The sequence below is a fragment of the Notolepis coatsorum genome (genome assembly GCF_963971535.1).
Source record: "Notolepis coatsorum genome assembly, chromosome: 1".
In the NCBI taxonomy this organism is placed as follows: Eukaryota; Metazoa; Chordata; class Actinopteri; order Aulopiformes; family Paralepididae; genus Notolepis; species Notolepis coatsorum.
Genome location: NC_140165.1, coordinates 81,344,772 through 81,370,549, shown reverse-complemented (window position 1 = coordinate 81,370,549; position 25,778 = coordinate 81,344,772). Strand labels below are relative to the sequence as shown.

Sequence of the window (25,778 nt, the reverse complement as noted above, 5' to 3'; positions counted from 1 at the left end):
AAAAATACATGAAATACTGTCGCCTGGGAAATGGTGCATTTATATAGCACCTGGTGTTATAGCTAGTTATAGTATATATACGGTATATAGTTATATAGCACCTGGTGTTTGCCTACCAAGGGTTCCGTAAATGTCATTAACGTTTTATTAGAAGTTTCTAATTCTGATTTCTCCACTGTTACAATATCTCCACACCTACAGTATAGACCAGGGGTGGGCAATTATTTTTCCCAGGGGGCCAAATGAGCAACTGAAAATATGTTGGAGGGCCGGGCCAAAATTCCAAACTCAATTATGCATAATATACATTTTATTTCTATATAAAAAGCAGTAAATGGCATTGTTTTGACCCCTGGTAAGAGTGTATGTTATTATTTGGCAATTAAAAGGTGAGGTTAGCTTTCAAAAATATCATTTATTCAAATAGAATTTATTTCCAAAATGATAAACAAAATGTGAAACATTAATAACAAAGGGCATTTTGAGTTTCATATACTATTGAAACAAGGATTTTCTTAGCTTTCTAAAGACATCACATCATCTTATAGCAAAAATAAACAAGACATGTCACTGAACTGTGTAAAGAAAAGTGTCCCAGTTTGTAGCCTTTTTTACTTTACATGCCTATATTAAACATTTAATGTTTTCAGAACTGTGCAAAAAAAAGAAAAAAAAATATCATGTGTCCCATTTCACTTGTTATATTTCCACATTTTAGTGTTCTTCAGTTCTTTTTTTTCATTCAGTGTGAGAAATCCAGTCTCTGTTGAGCTTTAACAAGTCCATCAAAGTCAGGTTGCATGTCTGAGGTGGAGATGCGAAGCACAGCTGCCAGATGTTCATCAGTGAGAGAGGATCTGTACCTGGACTTGGTAAACGTCATGACTGAGAATGTCTGTTCACATATGTAGGTGGATCCAAAGAGAACCAACATCTTCTGAGCATGTCTCCTCATGTTTGGAAAGTTCTCCTCCTTGAGAGCATTTCATCCTCAACCTTTTTGAAATCTTGAAAACGCCTTGAAAATTCATCATGCAGTGCTCCCAACATCCCTGTGCCGGTGATCAGCTGATGGTTTGACTTCTTTCAGGGTTTTCATGTGTTTGAGATTGTTGCTGCCTAGTTGCCTTGAAATTAATTGCAACTTTGTCATGAATGCTTTCACATGGCTATGCATTTCATGAGCAAAAATGCCCTTGCCCTGCAGTTGTGTGTTCAGTAGGGATGGGTACCGTTCACATTTGAACCGATACGGTACCGGTACCTGTGAATCGATACCGGTACCCAACGGTACCTTTTTTCTGTACTTCAGTCTCTAAAATTTTTATCTACCTACCTCAATTATGAGAAAAAAAAATCCAAACTTCAAATAACCACACTTTCGACCGTTTTCGGCTTGCCATTGCCCCGACTGCTTTGTTGTTGAATCAAGTCAAATCCTAGGTAAGCGTATATTGTGCGTGTGAACGTTGACACGAAAAGAAAAAAGTCAAAAAAAAGAAAAGAAAATATATATAAAAGATTTTTTTTTAATTTTTTTTTTATTATCATGTAATCTTTCGCGGGCCGGTCAGAATCACGGCCTGCGGGCCGTACAATGCCCAGGTCTGGTATAGACAGTTATGGAATTTTGGAACAATAACAACTATCTTCTCAGATGGCCTCCCTGAGACTGAGACAGAGACAGAGACAGAGAGACAGAGAGACAGACAGACAGACAGACAGACAGACAGACACACACACGTGTTCAGGTGTCTTCCAGGTGGGCGGTGCTGCTGCCGTCGTTGTCGTTGGCGACCAGCACCTCTCTGTTCTCATAGGTCCAGAAGCCGTTGAGGTCGATGAGGATGCTGGTCACGGTGTCGCCCTGGCAACTAGCCACCAGGTCCTGCAGGGTGATCTTATAGGGATCCTTAGGCTTCACCATGTCAAAGATCTCATCCTGCAGAGAGAGAGAGAGAGATCTTATAGGGATCCTTAGGCTTCACCATGTCAAAGATCTCATCCTGGAGAGAGAGAGAGATCTTATAGGGATCCTTAGGCTTCACCATGTCAAAGATCTGATCCTGCAGAGAGAGAGAGATCTTATAGGGATCCTTAGGCTTCACCATGTCAAAGATCTCATCCTGGAGAGAGAGAGAGAGATCTTATAGGGATCCTTAGGCTTCACCATGTCAAAGATCTCATCCTGGAGAGAGAGAAAGAGAGAGATCTTATAGGGATCCTTAGGCTTCACCATGTCAAAGATCTCATCCTGGAGAGAGAGAGAGATCTTATATAGACATCTGTCCTGTATAGTCATGATTCTTATTTAATTGTTGTTTGATGGATGCGATTGTTGATATAATGTCTATATTACAGGTCTATACTACAGGTCTATATTACAGGTCTATATTACAGGTCTATATTACAGCGGCACGGTGGTTAACACTGTCGCCTCACAGCAAGAAGGTCCAGGGTTCGATTCCCGCTTGGGGACCAGGTTTCCATGATGCCAGTTACCCAGGTGGGGTGTCTCCCAGGCCTTTCTGTGTGGAGTTTGCATGTTCTCCCCGTGCTCGCAAGGGTTTCCCCCCCGATAAGATAAACCCAATGGAAAAACATGCACAATAACAGATCGCTAACGCTGTGGCGTCCTTGACGAAGACGGACAGGAGCACTTGGATTGGTCCCCTGGCGCGGCTCACGTTGACGCCTGTCTGCTCCCGGCTGCCCTTGGGGGGGAAGGGCGACGGGATGGGTTAATCGCAGATACGAATTGCATGCATGCATCGCATGTGTGCCAATTGATGACCTCGGAGCAGGTCCTAAATTATTATATTACAGGTCTGTATTACAGGTCTATATTACAGGTCTATACTACAGGTCTACAGGTCTATATTACAGGTCTATATTACAGGTCTATACTACAGGTCTACAGGTCTATATTACAGGTCTGTATTACAGGTCTATACTACAGGTCTACAGGTCTATATTACATGTCTATATTACAGGTCTATACTACAGGTCTACAGGTCTATATTACAGGTCTATATTACAGGTCTGTATTACAGGTCTATAGGTCTATATTACAGGTCTATATTACAGGTCTATATTACAGGTCTCTATTACAGGTCTATATTACAGGTATATATTACAGGTCTCTATTACAGGTCTCTATTACAGGTCTGTATTAACACATTGGGCGCCAGCCATTACCTTTATACTTGTAGCTAAAGCATATTTTCACTGTGCGTCACCTTGTTTGTAGAGCTATATCTATATTCTATATTATAGCTATGGAGACAATATTATGGTAATTTGACAGTGACTTTCTTCCGTCGAACATGCAAAACAAACGAGATAATCTTTTTGTGCGTTATTCCGTGGTGAATATTGTATAGTTTAGGAGTGATCGGGGCTAATTCCTGAAAAGTTATAGGGTGCTACGTGAATTCTGCTATAAGCGTTGGCGTTTCTTGCCTGGACACGCTACTATTTCCAAATCAAATGTATATAATAGGTATTATGTTTCATCATGAATGCATGAAAGGGGGGGGGGGGGGGTCGTTTTCTGATGCTTTGGTGGCCAGTAACGGCATTAGTGTTGAACACTACAGACGCTGATCAGCTGGATGGATATCAAAACATTGTACGATCAAGGTGGAATTGATATCAGATAGTCCTTACCTTTGATCGGGGTTATTCCAAAAACAATATTCCAATTGTCTGATCGCGATTTCAAGTATTGATGTCCCGGACATAATTTGGCACAACTTATGGATAGAGTGTGCTAGATGCGTTTCGAAGTGGTCGGATGAAGCGATTTACTTGGCTCCGTCTACATTCTGTGCCCGGAGGGGTTTATGTAGGGTGACCAAACGTCCTCTTTTGCCCAGACATGTCCTCTTTTCACGCCCTGTCCGGGGCGTCCGGGGGGGGTTTATAAATTCATGGAAATGTCCGGGGTTTCATTGTTTTTAAGTTTCAGTTTCAGTTTCACGGCCCTTTGCGAGCATCTGAAGGCTCGGGACTGCATTTTTCGCTATTCGTTGCCGTTCGAATGCCATCTGAATCGCCCAAATCCGTGCCTCGGTTCTCGAGTTACATGCCGATATGTCAGGCGTGCGCCAGATTATCACCCCAGACTCCCGGAGAAGCATGCAGCTGCAGAGCCGCAGAGCCAGCGGCGCTCTCGGGCCGCGCGCTGACGGCCTCGCTGTGAGGGCCGCTCAGCAGCGCCACCCACCCAATGGCTGAATTGCCAATGGCTGAATTGGAGTATTGCACTGTGCGGGCACAGCTGCAAGATCCGCGCGGGGCCAGACTCGAGGGAGTAAATTAACTATACTTTTGCTCACACAATATCTTGAATGAATGTGTTTATTTATTTCGAACATAAATAGAAAATAAATAATAATAAAAAACAAGTAATAAACAGATTAAAAAACAAACAAGCAGGAGTATAGAATGAAGTGTAAACGTATGTATTCCTACCCCCTTGATTGATTGATTGATTGATTGATTGAAAACTTTATTAACAGATTGCAGAATGGGTACAATACAGTACGGCTCAATACACACAATTGTTAAGGGGATGCAGACCAGAGAAAGACTTTCGTCTTGTTTACATCAGGGTCCCCCATTTTCAATTCATCATATGACATACATGACATACAGATAGACAGTATTCAATATACCTTCACACTCTATTATCTTATGCAACTCATATTCACTCCACAAACTGAAATATACAATGAACAGCCTGTTTCTTGAAGTTAGACTCTCCTCTAAATTGTAACCCCCCTCTCTATAACAGCATTTTTGGATGTTACCCGGGAGTGAATTGTTTCGTGCTTTAAACATGATTTGTGCAGTCTTAAATTCAGCCAGGTCCCAGTTTCATGGCATGTGATTTAAAAAATAGTGTGTTTGTGTGTTCCAGATATCCTACCTTATTGATAATCAAATCAAAATCAAATGTATTTGTAAGGCCCGACAACACACGTTCATGTCCCTTCAGGCCCATGTCCCTTCAGGCTATGGATTTGCAGTGTTTTCCAGCTTATACAAAAAATATATATATTATTTTGGAATATTGCAACTATACTACACAAAAACGTGAGTACACAAGTTCAACTCATGTTCAGCCCTATGTTACTCATTAGCACTAAAAGTGATTTTTCTTTATTGTGTACGAAACTTGAGAATGTTATCTTTCAAAAGAGACCAGGCTTATGCATGTGCTATAAGCATACAGTATAAAGATAAGCTTTGCAAAAAAAGTATGCAGTCCTCAAGTTCAAGTATAAAAAAAGAATGGCCGCTTTTCTGGGTGCATGTTTCCAAGCATATGTTAAAACAATAAAGGCATCTTTGAGTAAACTTTTAGTAGAGATTCAAGATTCAAGAGGTTTATTCATCACATACAGTACAGTACACAAGACATAGTGAAATGAAGGTGGCCATGCCCGCTTCGATTGTGCAAAGTATCATTAAGTATCTCAAGGCTGGGGCCAGCATGTCCTCTTTTTTGGAAATCAAAATATGGTCACCCTAGTTTATGTGTAACACAAGGTGAGAAATAAGGTTTCAAAGGGTGGGCGATACTGCCACCTAGCAGGATGCGGCCGGTATTGCACTTTGGCCATATCAGAATGATTTCCTATGGGAACACCCGGGTCCGTGAACCTGTAATGAATAAAAATATTGAATAAAAGAAAATAATACCAAAACCCGAGAAATCTCGGGTCTGGTGCTCAACTCATGGCGAGTTAATCCGGGATATCTCGGGTCTGGCACCGAATGTGTTAAAGGTTAGTGTATGTTACCGAGGCAACGGGCTGTCGTGTGTGTTACCGAGGCAACAGGCTGTCGGTGTGTGTTACCGAGGCAACGGGCTGTCGGTGTGTGTTACCGAGGCAACGGGCTGTCAGTGTGTGTTACCGAGGCAACGGGCTGTCGGTGTGTGTTACCGAGGCAACGGGCTGTCAGTGTGTGTTACCGAGGCAACGGGCTGTCGGTGTGTGTTACCGAGGCAACAGCTTGTTTACAGCTTGTTTACAGTTTAAGTTAACCCTTTCTCTTTATAAGGACGCTTATATCCATCCTTATTGTCTATGGAGATGTTCCCCTTCTTTGCAGGGCTATAACTTTTTAAATTGTATTGCTAAATTGACATTACTATGGCCCATTCAACGTCAAGTATCTATCGTTTAGGATGTAGCAACGTTCTACTTTTTCATTCACATATTCATACTAAAATACGGTCTAAAGTATAAATATGTTTTTATCGTTTTCTGCAGCATTCTGCAGAATGTGAGTTATAGCCATAAATACATATATTAGATCATCAAATGTAGTTTGATACCGATTGACGTCAGATAAAAAATGTCAATTGTACAAGGTCCAAGGTCCCCATCATCTGCTGGTGACCGGAGGGGGGGGGGGGTTTATAAGTCCGTGGCCGACGTTAAATCATTTATGTAGTATGGGTGATACATAGATCAGAGCAGTTTATATGGATAATAATAATCAAACACGCTGAAACTCACCGCAGCTTCCTCTGACCGTTGGGTGATCAGCGTGGAGCAGAAAGATTGCTATTATGGGATGTTGATATATGCGATCCATTTCCAGGTTGTATAATACTATATACGTCCAAATCATGTTGTTTATCGAGTTATTGGCAACGGATCGCTATCCAGTGTATCAAGCTGGAGTCCCGACGAAATATGGGTGAGCACCACTTCCGGCCGCTCACTTCCGGTTTTGGCGATTCGCCGATCGGCCACCAGATGGCGGTCTTGAACCGTTGGAGAGTTGAGAGGAGATCAACAGCAAGTCTCAAGTCTCCGTGGGTGAAATATGATTGCCATGACAGATTTTTGAAATATTGATCTCAAAGACGCTGTACGACGTCATTGGCAGATTAAGCATGGCGAGCAATGACGTCTAAAGTCGTCCTTGGCGATTAAAGGGTTAATGAGAGGCTTGTTTACAGCTAGTTAACAAAACCCGACAACAACTTTATTGATGTGCTACCATGGAAATTACCATTCTCTCCACATTATTATCATTATTATCATTGTATCGTTATTATTATTACTACTACTATTATTATTATTATTTTAAATGGTGCGGAATTGGTGACGTTGTTTTAACACATTCTGCGCCATGCAGTATGCCCATCTTATACCACTCTCTGCCAGTGCTGTAACCCTATGGAGTCGCTCACCTTCTTTGCAGGGCTATAACTTTTTAAATATTATAGCTATATCGACATTACTATGGCCCATTCAACATCGGGTATCTATCGTTCAGGATGTGGGAACGTTATATTTTTCCATTCATACATTGTCGTGTTAGTACCATCGTGAATATAAGTATGTTTTTAGACTGTATAGCAATAATTCCTAGAACACGCGTTATAGGCCCCGACACGATACATGATCGATGATGATGATACATGATCGATTGGCGTTTCGTCCCTATACACGGCATATAAAAAATTTCAAATGCATATGATCGCTATACATTATGCTCCATCATGCGTGAAGGAAAGGGGGGCAGGGGATTCGTTTATGATTCCTTGATTGTCAGTAACGGCTTTCCTTAGTACAACACCATACGTTGATCGGACAGATTGCAATGAAATAAATGGACAATCGAGCTGGAAATAACGTTAGATTCCTCGTACCTGTGGCCGATGCGTCTGGTGAAAAAAAATTCCAATTATTTGATGTCGATCTGCCAGATCCATTTTTCGTTTGTATGACGCAATAAACGCCAAAAGCATATTGATTCTTGCGTCTCGAAAGCGATCCAATGCACTCGAGTGTTTGTCTGGATCCACGTAACAAGATAGCTCTGCCGGAGGATTTTCCCCGATGCACAGAGCGCCACATCCGGTTTAGAGTGGAGTGCAACTCGCCCGAAATCCACCAGGCGGCAGTATTGAGGCGTTGAAATATCAGACAGGGTCCAGCTGGCTCCCGGAGCCTTCCTGGATGAATTATGAATGCCATTAGCGAATAAAGGAAATAACGATCATAAAAACGAGTTTCCTCGTTGTTGGCGGTATTCGATTGGCGGGCAATAACGAGATAACTCGTTTTTGGCGCAAGATGTGTTAAGATAGCTTGACTTTTATTTTGGGTTATCTATAGTGCGGACTGAGTGCTGGTTTCCATAGTAACGTGTCTGAGTGCTGGTTTCAAGTTTCTTTATTATTTATTATTATGCGTGTGTGTGTGTGTGTTTCCATGGTAACGTGTCTGATGTTTACCTTGACGTCCTGGAAAGTGACGGGTTCCTGGCCATGAATCTTCATCTGCTCCTGGATGGCCTGAAGAAACAACACACACACACACACACACACACACACACACACACACACACACACACACACACACACACACACACACACACACACACACACACACACACACACACACACACACACACACACACACACACACACACACACACACACACACACACACACACACACACACACACACACACACACACACACACACACACACACACACACACACACACAGAGTAAATGGCTGCTTTTTTTATTTTTATTTTTGAATGATCTTTTTCCTCCTTCTTTTTCCGTTATTCTCCCAGGGCTGTACGCTAAGCTTTTTCACTAGGGGCACACTTGAAAAAAAAATATAAAATTAGGGACACATTTTTAAATAACAATTTTACCATTATTTATATCGATTGTTTTTGATAAAAAAAAAAAGAAAACAAATAATTTTATATAATTTTTTTTTAATAAAATATATATATTATATAATCATACTTGTAGTTGTATTATTTGCGAGATATCGCCACCACGCAACAAGTCAAAATGCTCGCTATATGCAACCAGCTCCACTGTCTGTGTGTACTCGAGTAGCCTCCAGCTACGGCCAGGATTCTCCGGAGCTGCAGCTGGACCCTATACTGTAGCCTCCAGCTACGGCCAGGATTATCCGGCGCTGCAGCTGGACCCTATTGACTATATTCAGCGTGCCCTCAGCTCGAATACTCATCGACTCATAAGACATTGATATCAGGAGCTATCTGTAGCTACTGCTATATAAGACAACTCCTCAGTGAACTATTTAGTTTAATGGGACGTTTCGTTTTGAACAGTGAGCTAACGCGAGCTATCATGCACTACTAGACTATCAGTAGCGCAGGCTCACCGAGGTCCCAGTGTCCCACTAGAGACTAGTGTTTACAACAGCCACGGGTGCGGGAGGGCTGGAGGAGGAGCGGCAGACGCCGCAGCTCTCTCCGTGTGTCTGAGTTCAGTTCAGTTCGGCTCACTATAGGAGGTCGAACGCGTCGAAAATATGAAGCAATACTAACTTTACTTTTCTTCATAGCTAAATCAGACAGTCAGCCAGTCTATCAGAGTGAGTGCTCAGTCGATTGTTCCTGCTGATCATACCTGCTGAGTGCTCACTGCTCAGCTCGCGTGAGTGACGTCATCGCGTCATCACACGCCTTGGATAATTTAGGAGTGAAATGCGAATGCAAGGCTTGAAAGCACTACTCGCAAGCCCGCCCCCAGATAATATTTACCAATCGCAACGGCCAATTAAAGGGGCAATTCGCGATCATATCATCGCAGTGTACAGGCCTGTCTCCCATCCCAATGTTAGTCGTTATGCCAATTCCCAATCCCCTACCTGGTCGTTGTGCACTCTACCCCCTACCGTCGGTCTGGGAGGGCGGAGACTATCACATGCTTCCTCCGACACATGTGTAGCCAGCCCACCGCTTCTTTTCACCTGGCAGCGCGGACTCTCACTGGGAGTGTAACATGTGGAAGGTCACACTACCTCCCTCCAGATCCTTCCCTTGCTGTGCAGGCGCCCCGACCGACCTGTAGGAGTCGCTGTTTACAACGACCAGGACCCACCCTCGCCGGGTTTCCCACCCTCTAACACTGCCAATTGTGTTAGTATGGACGGTCGGCCAAGCCGGAGGCACCACAGCTGGACTCGATCCCACTGGCTCTGTGGTGGTAGACAGACGCTTAGTCCGCTGCGCTACCCGGCCGCCCCAAATGGCTGCTTTTTTATATAGCGCTTTTATCCAAAGCGCTTTACAATTCGTTCCTCACATTTTACCCATTCACTCTCACATTCACACACCGACGGCGGAGGCAACCATGCAAGGTGCCAACCTGCTCATCGGGAGCAATTAGGGGTTAAGTGTCTTGCTCAGGGACACATCGACACGCTGCCCGGGAGGAGTGGGAATCGAACCGGGAACCTCCGGATTGCCAGACGACTGCTCTACCTCCTGAGCCACTGTCGCCCCCAACACTTAACTAAACAGATAGAAGTAACAAACAAGAGTGTGTGTGGGCGTGTGTGTTTAGGGCTGAGCCCAAACGTTCGAACCTTCGTTCGTTATGTTGGCATTCAAATTCTAAATCAACATTCGAATTTTTTATAAAACATATATATTTTTTTATTTTATTTTTGTGTCTATTAATTCTGTTTAAACCAATGGGGGTTTTCTTCAGAGTTGCAGATACAGATTAGGCTAATATGATAGTAGAATAAACTGATTTAAAAGTTGATTTGGAAAGTTGATTTAATAAAAAAAAATGACTAATTTAAATCAGATTAATCACTTTATTCAAAGTGTGTGTCTGTGTGTCTCTGTGTGTGTGGGTGTGGGTGTGTGTGTGTGTCTCTGTGTGTGTCTGTGTGTGTGTCTCTGTGTGTGTGTGTGTGTGTGTGTGTGTGTGTGTGTCTCTGTATGTGTATGTTACCCTGAAGAAGTAACGGAACGTAAACCAATCCCGGTCACCCTCTTTATCTGGGAACGGCCAAACCCAACTTCGGTCACGCCCCATCTTGCGCGGCATTCTGGATCTTTACTCACAGCCCCACCAGATTTTGACGTCGAAAGGTAGGTGATATGAAATCACTTATTTTAGAGTATATATATCAAATGTCATGAGTATTCATCTATATTTAGTCATCTAAAGACTACTAGATGTGAACATTTGTACCACTGCGACGTTATAATTGTTCGAATGTGTTCGGGCGACGCTGTTTTCCAAGTAAAAGTAGCATCCTGTTCTTTAACCATTAACTCCCACTCGCCCCAAGATGAAGTCAGATCGTTTGTTTATGTTGCTAGCATATATAGCCAGTGTTTTGTCCGACGAAATGTGTTGTACATTTGTAATCTTAAGAAGAGATCTAAGTTTGTCTGAAGTGATGAACTGAGGTTGCGCGAAAATAATCGAGAACAATTGTCACGGGGAAAATAATGAACTGGTTTTCTCTCTCTCTCTCTCTCTCTCTCTCTCTCTCTCTCTCTCTCTCTCTCTCTCTCTCTCTCTCTCTCTCTCTCTCAATCTCTGTATAAAAAAACATCTGAAGCATAGACAGAGTGACATAAAGTCCAGAGACAGCACAGCACAGGCGGTAGGTTTGTGTGTGCTTGTTTGTTTCTCTACAGGTGAATGGAGGTGTGTGTGTGTGTGTGTGTGTGAGGCTGCCATGCTGAACTGGGTGAAGGTAAGGTTGTGTGTGTGTGTGTTTGCATGTCTGGTAATATTTCAGCATAATCATTTTGGTTTCATGCTCATTCATATTCAAGTTCATTAACAATAGGCAAGATGTTCTTGATACCTTCCATTGTTCTTAATCTTTTCATCAGAATTTCACTCATATCCAACAAACCATAGCAATAAACTAAATTCATCATTGAGGTCAACAACCTCCTTATCCATATTCAAAAAAACAATTCAAATCTAATTTAATTTCATCATAAATCACTCACATTTACCAAACCAAACAAAATAATTTTTTTGAGTGGTGCTCCCTTTTTGTGTCTGCAGCCTCCTGTATTCCTGGACCAACAGGAGCATCGACGTCCTCCTCCTCCCACGCCAGACCCACGACACCCATCGGCATGTTACTTATGTTTTTTGAGTTTTGTCAGGGCAAACTTATGAATTGTTATTTATTTTGTCAAAAATGTGCTGATTTTATACAAATTGCTGTGGGGCACTTTGAACTGTGGTCCATGTGTGAAAAGTACTATATAGATAAGTTATTCATATTTATTATTGGTATATTGTAATCAAGCAGCGTCATAATAATACATTTCTTTTTAACTGCAGGTCACACCACCAAGAGGCAGAAGCTGGGGATCTGGCGGTGTGGCCGCTGTAAAAAGGCGAACCCCCCTGTGGACTCTGAGGGTTTGGTGTCGTGGGTCCAGTGTGACAACTGTCACAAATGGTTCCACACCATCTGTGTTCAGTGGGAGGAGGAGGAGGACGAAGATGCTAGTTTCTGGTGTTACTGGTGTTTGGATGAATGAGTGTATGAATGAGTGAGCGTATGAATGACAAAATGTATAAATATGTATGGTGTGCTGTAAATAGTTGATATTGTTCTAAGTTATGTTTATTATATTTTTTATATATTGTTTATAAAATGTTATGAAGTGCTGGCTGTTGTGTTAAATTTGTCATATTTTTGTTGAAAACACATGTACTCACAAATGTGATTGTGATTAATATTTTGTTTGTTAGACAAATAAAATGGGGATGTTGTTTGCTCCTGAGATGAGATGGTAGACAAACGCTTTATACACTACCTTCCAGTTGACAGTAGATGGCAGCATTGATTAAAAGGATGAAAACAGGTTCAAAGTAAAAAAAACTACAGATTCCAAGATCTTTTTTCACAGTTCACAGGTCAGCAGGTCAGTAAAAGGTGATGAAAATGCGATCTGAACATGGGAGCGTTAAACTATGAATGCGCCCTCACGTCACCTCTACAGTGACCGTGAATGGCCACCTAATTATCATAATTAAAGTGCATCATTAGCATTATGTTTGTTGTCTAAAGGGAACTAAAATGGTACAATTTAAGTTTTTAAATGTTATCCGCATATATAGGACAAATAAAACAGCATTAATTTGTAAAAAACTCCAATGAAAACGGCGCAAGGTACGTAATATTCGCTATTGTTATGCAAATGTGATAGAATCCTATAAAAAGGTGGACGCATTTGGGCACCATGACGTTAGTTGAGTGAGAACACCGTGAGGAAGCCCTGGTTCTGTGTGTGTGTCTCTGTGTGTGTGTGTCTCTGTGTGTGTGTCTCTGTGTGTGTCTCTGTGTGTTACCCTGAAGAAGTAGTTCAGGGAGAAGACAGTGAGGAAGCCCTGGTTATGTGTGTGTGTCTCTGTGTGTGTGTGTGTGTGTGTGTGTGTGTGTGTGTGTGTCTGTCTGTGTCTGTGTCTGTGTGTGTTACCCTGAAGAAGTAGTTCAGGGAGAAGACAGTGAGGAAGCCCTGGTTCTCCAGGTCCAGCAGCTTGAAGACGTACTGCAGGGCTGCCGGCTCCTTCCTGTTCTCTAGAGCCAAGACAAAGTCTAGATACGTCTTATAGTCCTGAGAGAGGGAGGGAGAGAGAGAGAGAGAGAGAGAGAGAGAGAGAGAGAGAGAGAGAGAGAGAGAGAGAGAGAGAGAGAGAGAGAGAGAGACAGACACAGAGGAAAAGGAGTATTGAAACTGTTTCAAATATCGATATACTGTATATTGAAAAATGATATTTTTGACTTTAGTGGTAGTAAAACAGTAGTAGTAGTAGTAGTAGAAAATAGTAGTAGTAGCAGTAGTAGTAGTAAAAAAAACAGTAGTAGCAGTAGTAGAAGTAGTAGTAGTAAAAAACAGTAGTAGCAGTAATAAAAACAGTAGTAGTAGTAGTAGTAAAACAGTAGTAGTAGTAGTAGTAGTAGTAAAAACAGTAGTAGTAGTAATAAAAACAGTAGTAGTAGTAGTAATAAAAACAGTAGTAGTAGTAATAAAAACAGTAGTAGTAGTAGTAGTAAAAAACAGTAGTAGTAGTAGTAGTAAAAAACAGTAGTAGTAGTAATAAAAACAGTAGTAGTAGTAGTAGTAATAAAAACAGTAGTAGTAGTAGTAGTAAAAACAGTAGTAGTAGTAATAAAAACAGTAGTAGTAGTAGTAATAATAAAAACAGTAGTAGTAGTAATAAAAACAGTAGTAGTAGTAGTAAAAAACAGTAGTAGTAGTAGTAGTAAAAAACAGTAGTAGTAGAAACAGTAGTAGTAGTAGTAGTAATAAAAACAGTAGTAGTAGTAGTAGTAAAAACAGTAGTAGTAGTAATAAAAACAGTAGTAGTAGTAGTAATAAAAACAGTAGTAGTAATAAAAACAGTAGTAGTAGTAGTAGTAAAAAACAGTAGTAGTAGTAGTAGTAGTAGTAGTAAAAAACAGTAGTAGTAGTAGTAGTAAAAACAGTAGTAGTAGTAATAAAAACAGTAGTAGTAATAAAAACAGTAGTAGTAGTAGCAGTAGTAGTAAAAAACAGTAGTAGTAGCAGTAGCAGTAGTAAAAAACAGTAGTAGTAGTAGTAGCAGTAAAAAACAGTAGTAGTAGAAGTAGTAAAACACAGTAGTAGTAGTCAGAGCATGTGAGCGGAGCGGCTGAGAAATCCGCTCTTCGCTCTAGACGGCTGAGTTCCGCTCTCATTCGCTCATGTTGGCCCCCCCCCCCCCAAGCCGCTCTCCGCTTGCTCAGCGCTCACCTTCATTTGCGCATCAAGCGCTCCCCGCTCCACAGCCCTCTCAGCAGAATATATATTTTTTGGAGCATGATGTAAATTAGCTTGATTTAACCAAACTACAACAGTCTGCACCCCCTGGGCCCCTTAACACTTTGCCGCCCAACCACGAGTTAACTCGGGTTTCGGTGCCATGCGTTGAGGACCAGAGCCACGAGTTAACTCGTGGCAAGTTGTTATTGTTTTATTCCATATTAATAAACGGATCAAGATCCCCGATCGACTCTGCAGATTTACCCGCCTCCTTGAAATCGGCGACATGCAATACCGGCCAGATCCTCTTAGGGGCGCCATCGCTCCACTGCAGTATCATTGTGGGCAAGTGGATAATTTCTTTTTTACTGTCTATGGGCGTTTCATATGAGCCTGGATCCCAAGCGAACATCCTCCACCGTTGATCACGGTTCGAAGCGCAGATTTCAGCCTGGAATAATGGGATTTATGATCAGCCAATGGACATATCGATCTACCAGATGCCGATGAATAATAGGGAAATGCTGCCGGCGATCACATGGGCTGACGGTAGGACACTCTTCCCCCAAATTACAGCCGGATTGGACATTGTTGTAAAACGCAAGCGATCGATCAGTGAATGTGGCTACTTGAACTGTATTGCTAATCAATAATACTAATCGGCGTCCCCCGCCGCCCCTATTTCATCCATAGATGCTCTGTAATAGTCCGGATGCTAAGCAGTTTGTTTTATTTCATTCGTATATATACAACAGAAATGCCGTTCGATATAACGTGACTAGCCTTTAGCCCTATAAATAGCTTTCCAGAAAAAATACGAGACGAAAACTGCGATAAAGCTTATATTCACGACGCTATAAAATGACAACCAACCGATGGATTTTTATTTTCTTTAAGCCATTATGAAGGCACGGTTTATGCACTCAAGTGACAATGAGAATGGACAGATAGCAATACTATAAAGTATATATATAGCTATCCAAAAGTACATCGGTTTGTTTACAAAGCGTTGTCCTCCAGCCACATATTAGATGGCGAGGGCCGGTCGTCAATGTGTTAACACTAGAGCCCACCACGACATAACACGTGTTATCAGCCCGCCCCCTGAATGCCCACCATGACAATTAGCGTGTTTTCTTTCTTTTTTAGATTAATTTTTTGGCGTTTTAATCGCTTTATTGCTACTGGGCAGTCCAGCAGAGAGAGACAGAGGAGGAATGGGAGACAGAGTAGGGGGAAGACACTCGGCAAATAACGACGGGTTCGGGAGTCGAACCCGGGTCGGCCGTGTCGCAGCTGATCGCGCCATGTGGTTCGCCACTGGGGCGCCCCTGTTATTTTTTTTATTAGCGATCTGAATTCATATTTCATCAACCGAGTCTCTCGTTGGGAAACCAGCCCCATCAGGAGCTCAGATGTGAAAAAAGCGCCCCCTATTGTCTCCCAGATGGTAATGCACCCTTTTGGAATGGACTCAATGAAAATGGATGAGAAAAGAAAAATCCGGAATCCACATTTTACTTCTCAGGCATGTAATCCGAGCCGATTGCAGTCATTCTGGTCCCTCAGAACAGCGTGGAATATGTGTTTCGAGCACCCAGCGTTGGATCAATAAAAGCGATAGATTTTTGGAATGGCGATCAGGAATTGGAATGATCTTTTTGGAGAACATCTGATCTGAGGTAAGGAATCTATTTTACAAGTCTTGGGATAATCAGAGTTGTATTCGCTGAGCTCTCATGTGTGTGTGTGTGTGTGTGTGATGTTGAGGAAATGAGGTAATCGATTTTCAGCTCACGGCCCCAGCGTGCATACATACACATATACTATCGATAATCTAGCGTTTATTTGAAAACTATTCATAAATAGGCAGAAAAATTACAACGTTTTTGTGTATTCTAGAATATTCCAGTACAGGGCGTTTATTATGGAATCTTTTTATTTTCCTTGAAAACGAGGGCTTTTCAAAATGCTATAAAACGGAAATGAACCGATAAAAAAACAATCCGCTTCGACAATGTTGACTGGAAAATGAGTCATTGATAAGCGACGGGCAGATTAGACACATAGCCATAATTTAAAACATAGATTAGGCGTTATTAACGCTAACATTGAAGTGGATGATGGGCATTCAAGCACTAAATCGTGTGCCCCCTGCTGGCACTGAAAGTGTTAACAATTGTTTGTATTGAGCCGTATTGTATTGTACCCATTCTGCAATGTTAAATAACGTTTATCCATTCAACTAGCTGTACTATGCTAAGGTAGCTAGCCTAGCCGCAATGCTATGGCAGATCCCATTCACGTTAGCATGTAAGCTAACAACAACAGCGCTCTTTTTGTGAGACTAAACTCCGCTCTTGGTGGTACATTGTGTTGATGACTCTGCACCCCCTGGGCCCCTTAACAATTGTTTGTATTGAGCCGTATTGTATTGTACCTGTAACTGAGGGGTACAATTCCCTGACTGTATTGTTAGATATGGTATTTAATACCACTACCTCTTGTACTTTAACTTCTGGCCATCCAGTACATGATATAAGTATGATGAACACTTTCCCACCTGATGAAACGAATCCACACAAATGTACAAATCGAAGGTTTAATATAGCAAAAGGTATATACAACGTTCACTTGTTTACACTTATGATTTGAAATATGCACTTGTATGGCAAATGAGTATTCGTAGGTAAATCAACATTGAATGTCCAATCTCTGGTTACGCAGGGAGTAAGTATACAACCTGGATATTTAGGAAACTATAGCGATGGTACTTAAATGATTATAGCTGGATACACTTACAAGCTGGTTGTAAGACAGTAGGAGGGGGGGTTAGAGAAGCCGCTGGCGGTATCCCATCTGGCCGACGGTTTCTTGGGAGAATTCAAAGTCTTGAACACGGTGCCCACAGAACCTCGGTCCGCAGACGAATACAGCTGGACCCTCTGGTGGACGGTAGCTGCCGGTCCACAACGGAGAGACGTGAGGCGACCTCACTGGTGTAGAGCGCCGTCTCACCTGGAGTCCTCTCCGGGGGGTAGTTCCAACACTCCGCAGTGTTGGCCGTTATCCATGGAATAATCAAAGCACCCAAAGCATAATCCAAGCCGCGGAAGGCTCGCCGTCGTCCGGGTAGAGTAATCCAATATACAGGTCCAGTCGCCCTGGCCCGGAGCTCCTCGGATGCAAGCACCACTAGGGGTCTGCCCAGCCTGGTTAAGCGTCCAGATAACGTCAGGAACGATGGGGGTACTGATAACTTTATAACTCTAACCGAACGATGCACCATACATAAATAGACTATTATTAGCTTAATAGAATACGTCCAACTCGACGGTATAGTGCCAAACTATGACTATTCAACTATTAATCTACACGATATCTCAATGCCTATTCTGAGGCCAAGTAGGCCTTACTACACCACACGTGCGTCGTGGGTGAGGCTTCGCGTCTGTCACTCTGTTGGAGGGTAAAGAACTGGACTAAAAGAAAGTTCTACTTTACTTGCGCCATATATATATGCGCTATGAACAAATAGTACCATTCGTATTTCGCCCGACGTATTCCTACGCGGAACCGGGGCTTGCCACGACATGTTGGGCGGCACGATTGAACTTGGACCTAGGGGTATGGCAACCTGGCGCCAGGTTCTCGTCCAATGGTAGAACGAAACTATCATGGGCTGTTTAGTAGACTAAAGGGATATTCAGTGCATCTTGTACAAGGAATATACAGGGGATATCAAACGATATACAAACACTATTTAAATATATATAAATAAATATATATATTCGGTTTAATCTGATCCTTCACAACAGCCGCCCCCTAATTAGTCCCACCTAATTAGCTAAGCAGAGACAGATTAACCGCACTGTCTACCACTCAAGGTCCGCTGTAAGGGTCAGTCAACTCACAAAGTCATGGGGTCATGGTCATCATCGATAGTATCTGGGAGTCGGGGCAGTTCTATGAGCCTCGCCACGGGACGTGTGTAAGTGCGCCCTTGGACGAGTACTTCAGCTGCTCGGACCTTGCCATCGGCACCGGTGATCACTTTGCTTACGCGGCCAGCCGGCCACATAGCTCTGGGTAGTGACTGGTCAATAATCATGACGACTGTTCCTTCTGTCAAATTGTCTCTCTCTTTTACCCACTTCTGGCGGGTCTGTAGAGACGGTAGGTAGTGGAGCAGTCTGCTGTCTGATGGGACGGGCTTTCCTCCCTGTAGACAGTCTAGCTCATCGGGGAACGAGTCTCTCTGGGCTCGTTGTAGTAGAAGAAGTTCTGCTTCTTCGTAGTCAGCTGCTGACATGTCAGTGGTGGACTGAATCTCTGGGTGGTGCCGCAGGAATGTCCTCTGCTGCGCACTCTCTAGGGTAATGCAGTCATCTATGTTGGGGTCTGTGGAGGCGACTGTGCTCAGTCCACAGAACATAGGTTTCTTGTTCTCAGCCTCCTCGTTACTTGCTTCCCGTGGGGTGGGCGTAGGCCACTCTCCTTCCGGGAGCTTGAGGAATTCTGGTCCGTCACTGTAGATGTTGCGACGGGTTAGGTCATCCAGAGACATTCCCCGGGTGATGACGTCAGCTGGGTTGTGTTTGGTGTCCACATACCGCCAGCTCGCTGCTTCTGTTAGCTCTTGAATCTCGGTGACTCTGACTCCCACGAAGACTTTGTATCTGCATGAATCAGACTTGATCCATGTGAGTACTGTCGTGGAATCTGACCACAAGATTGTTCTGTGCACCGGAATGGTGAGTTCACGTTGGATTAACGTGGCTAGATGCGCTCCTGCTAGGGCTGCGCAGAGCTCTAGACGTGGGATAGATTGTTGCTTACGTGGGGCTATTCTTGAGCGGGCCAGGATGAAAGCAGTGTGTATCTTTCCTCCCTTCTCTTGGGCACGCAAGTAGGCCACCGATCCGTAGGCTACTTCGGAGGCGTCGCTGAAGACGTGTAGATCAATCTCGCATGTCTCTGGCCTCACTGTGGATGGGAAGTAGCTGCGGCGTATATTGACGCCTGGGAGTGAGCGGAGTTCCGTCTCCCACTCTCTCCATGTTGAGGCAAGGTGTGCGGGTATTGGGTCGTCCCAGCCCTGGTCCTTGTCCCATAGTGCTCGTACAATCATCTTTGCCCTGGTGGTGTAAGGTAGAATACATCCCAACGGGTCATATTGTCTGGCGAGTGTTCTGTACACACTCCGTCTGGTGGTCGGTATCGCCGTCGACCTTCCCTGCTCTGGAGCCAAGGGTTTGTGTCTATAGTGGAGCGAGTCTGTTTTGAAGCGCCAGACTAGTCCTAGTGTCATTTCTTGGGCTTCTCCTGGGATGGTCGCCATCCAGGTCTCGCTGCTGGCAGCCTTGTCCGCGGGGGAGAGGCTGCGCAATACGTGCGGGTCACTGCTGGCCCACTGCCTGAGATCAAAGCCGCCTTTGATCAGGGAGGCGCGTAACTTGATTAGGAGAGCCTCGGCTTCTTCTTGAGTCGAAACGCTTTGTAAACAGTTGTCCACGTAGAAACTGTTCTTCACACTGTGTTGGACCTCTTCATCTGCTGTTGGGTCCTCTGCGACGTGTTTCTGTAGTGCAAATGTAGCACAGCACGGGCTGCATGTGGTTCCGAAGGGGAGTACTTCCCACTGGTAGATGGCTGGGTTCTCATCTCCGATCCTCTCTCTCCATAGGAACCGCAGCAGGGGCTTGTCCTCCTCTACTAGTCTCACCTGCAAGAACATCCCTTTGATATCCCCGCTGATAGCCACCTTGTCCTGGCGGAAGCGCAGTAGCACGCCTAGTAGGGAGGGGCCGAGTGTGGGGCCGGGCAAGAGCTCTTTATTCAGATTTTGGGATCCGATCTGGTAGCTGCAGTTAAACACAATGCGATCCTTGCCGTTGTGATGGACCTTGTGATGCGGCACGTACCATGATTCGGTCGTCTGATCGGCCTCTTTAATGTCAATCTTTGTTACGTGTCCCGCTGTGATTAGCTTCTCAATCTCAGCGCGGTACACACTCTCTTGAGCGGGGTCTTTGGCTAGGCTCCGCTCCGTGTTCAATAGATAGCGCTCCGTGGCGTCTTTCTTTGCGTGAAAGGTGGGCATTCCCTCTCGCCTCAGGAGTGGAGTTGCGTATCTCATCACTCCGCCGACTGTGACTCTCTTTGTCCCCTGCTCGAGTAGGTTGATGGCGTAAATGTCTTCTTTAGAACGAATATCTTTCTTTTCGTTCTTAAAGGGCATTGTCTCTAGTGTCCATAGCCTCTCGACATGCTGCAGGAGAGTGGTGTCTTCTTCTGTCGTTCTGGAGTGGAGGCAGCTAGTGGCTGCTGTTCGGTTGAGAGATTTAGCGAGGGGGCCTTGTAGGGTCCACCCTAGGCGGGTCTCGACTGCTGCAGGACAGCCTCGGGGTCCTGTATGGACCCGGTCAATCGGGACTATGAGTTCTGCATGGTCGGAGCCTATCAGCAGGGTCGGGGTAGCGCCGTCTATGAGCGGGATAGGTAATTGGCGCAGGTGCACATATTTATCCATCAACTTAGCGACAGGGTAGGTGTACTGCGATAGTCCTATTTCTTGGCTGGTGAAAGCATTTGTAATCTTGTACCGTCGCTCTGGCTGCCCGTTTGCTGCGATAGTGAAGGAGACATTCTCGCCCTTTATCGTCTTTAAATCTCTTCTTATTGTCCGAATCGTCATTTCGTTCTTGCTCCCCCGCAGTCCCAGCTGGGCCGCAGCGGACGCGAGCAGAAGGGTCTTCTCTGACCCGTCATCAAGGACGGCGTAAGTGTCCATGACTTTATCTTGGTAGCTCAATGTCACACGGACTACCTTTAAGAGCACTTGGGCGCCGCTGCTGCTGGCGGGGTCAATGTACATGACACTTGCCTTGGTGCCGCGCGATGGTGCAGGTGGAGGCTGTCTTCTGTTACTGTCGTGTAGTATATCTAGATGGGCTCCATCGCACCGACTGCACCTTTTCTTTAGGCGGCATTCGGCTGCCATGTGTGGCCGCGCACATCGGTAACAGCGCCTGTTGGACTTTATCCATTGACTCACTTCTTCTGCATTCATCTTTGTGAATAGGTCACATTGTGACAGCCAGTGTTCTTTCTCACAGTAGGGACACGCTATCTTCCACTTCTCTTTTCTCGAGGGGGTGCTGTGACTCTTACTGCTCGGTACTGACTCTGATTGGTGCATGACAGTCACCGATCTTCTTCCATCATTTATTCTCCTGGGTCCCTCTCTGGAGCTTGGCGTGCTCCGCCCGAATGTATCCAGTCGTAAGCTGCTGACTTCTCTCGCCAGGAAGTCGGCTAGATCAAGGAGGGATGGCTCGGGGCCGTTGGGATCCCGGTAGTCTCTCTGCCGCCTAAAACGCTCCTGTCTTGCGGGTGGCAGCTTCTCCAAAATCCTCTCGACGTTAGAGTTGGCGTATAGCTCATGCATGCCCTTTTCCCGTTGCGCTCCCAGCATCCCTACCAGGGACTGCACTTTGATTGACAGGTCGTCTAATGAGCGATTGTCTGTGGCTGGGGGTAGGCGATCAATATGCCTTATCTCTTGGATTACGTAATCCCATATACGTCCATATCTCTGGTCCAGCACCGCTAGGGCCGCTGTGTATGGTGTCGAAGAGGTGGCATAGACTAGCGCTATATTGTGCGCTCGCGGTACTTTCAGGTGCTTCAGTAATATTGCATACTTGTGGCGTTCATCAGCGACATCCACCATCATTGTCTCTAAGCACATCCGGAGCTCTGTGTACTGTGCTCGACTCTCATAGGCGAAGTCTGGAAATGACGGCGTGGCAATGTATGACGCCGTGGATGGCTGATACGTCGGCGAGCGTTGGGGGAGAGACCTCCTGGGCGAGTCCCCTCTTGCGCCTCGCTGTGGGCTGGTACTGACAGGGTACCATGGCCCGCTGGTCCAGGTGCTATTCCTCGGGGCTGGTCGTGCGTCGTGCTCACCCGCGAATAGAGTCGGGGGTCTGTAGCGCAGCGCCGCGGGGGTATAGCCTGGACTGTACTGGACCTCCTGGTCCGGTGGAGTACTGTGCTGTCGTCGGGCTTGGTTCTCCTCCTCTCCCTCTTCTTCCTCTATCAGATCTTCCAGATCCTGTAATCGTTTATTTAGCTTCTCCGCAGTATATGCCGCTCCTTCCTTGTAGCTGGGTCTCGCTTGGACCGGTCTGGGAAGGGGGTCTGCGGGGGGTCTAGGCTCGGTCTGTTGGTCAAGTTCAGGGTCGCTTGCTCGTTGAGGAGACGCTGCCCTTGACTGTTGTCTCGACGAGTTCCTTGAACCCCTGGCGGAGGGAGAGGGTGTTGCCTTGCGGATCAGCTGCTCCATTAGCTGCGCTTGTAACTTGTCACGCTCGACTTCGCGCTTGGTGAGATCTGCTTCTCTTTGGGCACCGGCAGCGGCGCGCTGGGCGTCGGCCCGGTCTCTTGCCATATTCTCTTCTGTCTGAAGGCGTCTCATCTCCAGGCGTGTGCGCTCTTCTTCGCTCCGTTGTTGTGCTTGGAGACGGTCGCGTTCACCCTGAAGTCGATCGCGTTCGGTAGAGGCTGTCAGGCTGACGAGGAACGCCTGTTGTAGCATCCTCTCCGCTTCGCTGGGGGAAGGCGGTTGTGGAGGTGAGCCGCTCCTGCGTGAGCCGCTCCTGGGGGTACTCGTTGGGGAGTCCTGGAGCTCTATTTCCTCTGCGCTCTCCTCCTCTTCTTCCGTGCAGAGTTCTCTCTCTGTAGGGTTGTCTTCCTCCCGGGGCTGGTCGGGGACTACTTCTTGGGTAGTGGCGGGGGGTAAAGGCATGTCAGCTCCTTCCTGGTCCCCACGTGAGCTTGGTCAGTTACATTAGGACCTACTAGGGCCTCTGTGGTCGGGGAAACCTGGTCGTTAAGGTCAGACATAATTTTACTTTCTACTTTTACCGCGTTTACCGTTTGTCGAAAGCTAGGTAGTTGACTGACAGTGTAATCCTCTAAGTACTGAGGTGTCTGTCGTCTGCGCCGCGGGCGTTCTAGGTTAGGAGGACCGCTTCGTGGAGTGTTCATCATAGGCCATTTCAATATTAATAACACTATATTAATATTACACTAGTTACCCTCCGGCTCGAAGGACCAATTGTAACTGAGGGGTACAATTCCCTGACTGTATTGTTAGATATGGTATTTAATACCACTACCTCTTGTACTTTAACTTCTGGCCATCCAGTACATGATATAAGTATGATGAACACTTTCCCACCTGATGAAACGAATCCACACAAATGTACAAATCGAAGGTTTAATATAGCAAAAGGTATATACAACGTTCACTTGTTTACACTTATGATTTGAAATATGCACTTGTATGGCAAATGAGTATTCGTAGGTAAATCAACATTGAATGTCCAATCTCTGGTTACGCAGGGAGTAAGTATACAACCTGGATATTTAGGAAACTATAGCGATGGTACTTAAATGATTATAGCTGGATACACTAAGGGGGGGGGGGGGGTCCCGCTGGTTGTAAGACAGTAGGAGGGGGGGGTTAGAGAAGCCGCTGGCGGTATCCCATCTGGCCGACGGTATCCCATCTGGCCGACGGTTTCTTGGGAGAATTCAAAGTCTTGAACACGGTGCCCACAGAACCTCGGTCCGCAGACGAATACAGCTGGACCCTCTGGTGGACGGTAGCTGCCGGTCCACAACGGAGAGACGTGAGGCGACCTCACTGGTGTAGAGCGCCGTCTCACCTGGAGTCCTCTCCGGGGGGTAGTTCCAACACTCCGCAGTGTTGGCCGTTATCCATGGAATAATCAAAGCACCCAAAGCATAATCCAAGCCGCGGAAGGCTCGCCGTCGTCCGGGTAGAGTAATCCAATATACAGGTCCAGTCGCCCTGGCCCGGAGCTCCTCGGATGCAAGCACCACTAGGGGTCTGCCCAGCCTGGTTAAGCGTCCAGATAAAGTCAGGAACGATGGGGGTACTGATAACTTTATAACTCTAACCGAACGATGCACCATACATAAATAGACTATTATTAGCTTAATAGAATACGTCCAACTCGACGGTATAGTGCCAAACTATGACTATTCAACTATTAATCTACACGATATCTCAATGCCTATTCTGAGGCCAAGTAGGCCTTACTACACCACACGTGCGTCGTGGGTGAGGCTTCGCGTCTGTCACTCTGTTGGAGGGTAAAGAACTGGACTAAAAGAAAGTTCTACTTTACTTGCGCCATATATATATGCGCTATGAACAAATAGTACCATTCGTATTTCGCCCGACGTATTCCTACGCGGAACCGGGGCTTGCCACGACATGTTGGGCGGCACGATTGAACTTGGACCTAGGGGTATGGCAACCTGGCGCCAGGTTCTCGTCCAATGGTAGAACGAAACTATCATGGGCTGTTTAGTAGACTAAAGGGATATTCAGTGCATCTTGTACAAGGAATATACAGGGGATATCAAACGATATACAAACACTATTTAAATATATATATATAAATAAATATATATATTCGGTTTAATCTGATCCTTCACAACAGTACCCATTCTGCAATGTTAAATAACGTTTATCCATTCAACTAGCTGTACTATGCTAAGGTAGCTAGCCTAGCAGCAATGCTATGGCCAATCCCATTCACGTTAGCATGTAAGCTAACAACAACAGTGCTTTTTGAGAGACTAAACTCTCCGCTCTTGGTGGTACATTGTGTTGATGTTGGTTTCGTTTCATCAATAAATGAGGCAGAACACAGTGAATGTATACTTTTTTTTAATTGCACTTTGTTTGTTTCTCATTGAAAATAAATGTTGCGTTCACCCCAGACCACGTGAGCGGATCGGCGCGGCCGAGAAATCCGCTCTTCGCTCTTTAAAGCTTGGTCCGCTCCGCTAATCACTCATGTTGACCCCGCCCCCAAGTCGCTCTCCGCTCGCTCCCCGCTCACCTTGAATCGAGCGCTCCCCGCTCCAGATCGCTCGGCAGTTTTTTTTCTTCTTTTTTTGGAGCATGGTGTAAATGAGCTCAAACTACAACAGTCTACACCCCCTGGGCCCCTTAACAATTGTTTGTATTGAGCCGCATTGTAATTGTAGCCATTCTGCAATGTTAAATAACGTTGTTTATCCATTCACTATCTCTATTAAGCGATGATAGGCTAGCCGAGCCACAATGCTATGGTCGCTGCCAT

The 25,778-nt window shown here is 45.1% G+C and overlaps 1 protein-coding gene across 3 annotated transcripts in view; it reads right to left on the bottom strand.

Annotated features, from left to right (window-relative positions):
- Positions 1-343: 343 nt before the first annotated feature.
- Positions 344-25,778, bottom strand: part of ppp2r3c (protein phosphatase 2, regulatory subunit B'', gamma) — a 59,763-nt gene continuing 34,328 nt past the window's right edge. For all 3 annotated transcript variants that reach the window (XM_084316144.1, XM_084316143.1, XM_084316145.1), the window contains 3 exons: positions 13,282-13,419; positions 8,267-8,326; positions 344-1,942 (listed from right to left, as the gene is read on the bottom strand). In XM_084316144.1, coding sequence (XP_084172270.1) covers positions 1,748-1,942; positions 8,267-8,326; positions 13,282-13,419 — 393 coding nt within the window. In that variant the 3' untranslated portion in view covers positions 344-1,747. The remainder of the gene's footprint in view (positions 1,943-8,266; positions 8,327-13,281; positions 13,420-25,778) is intronic.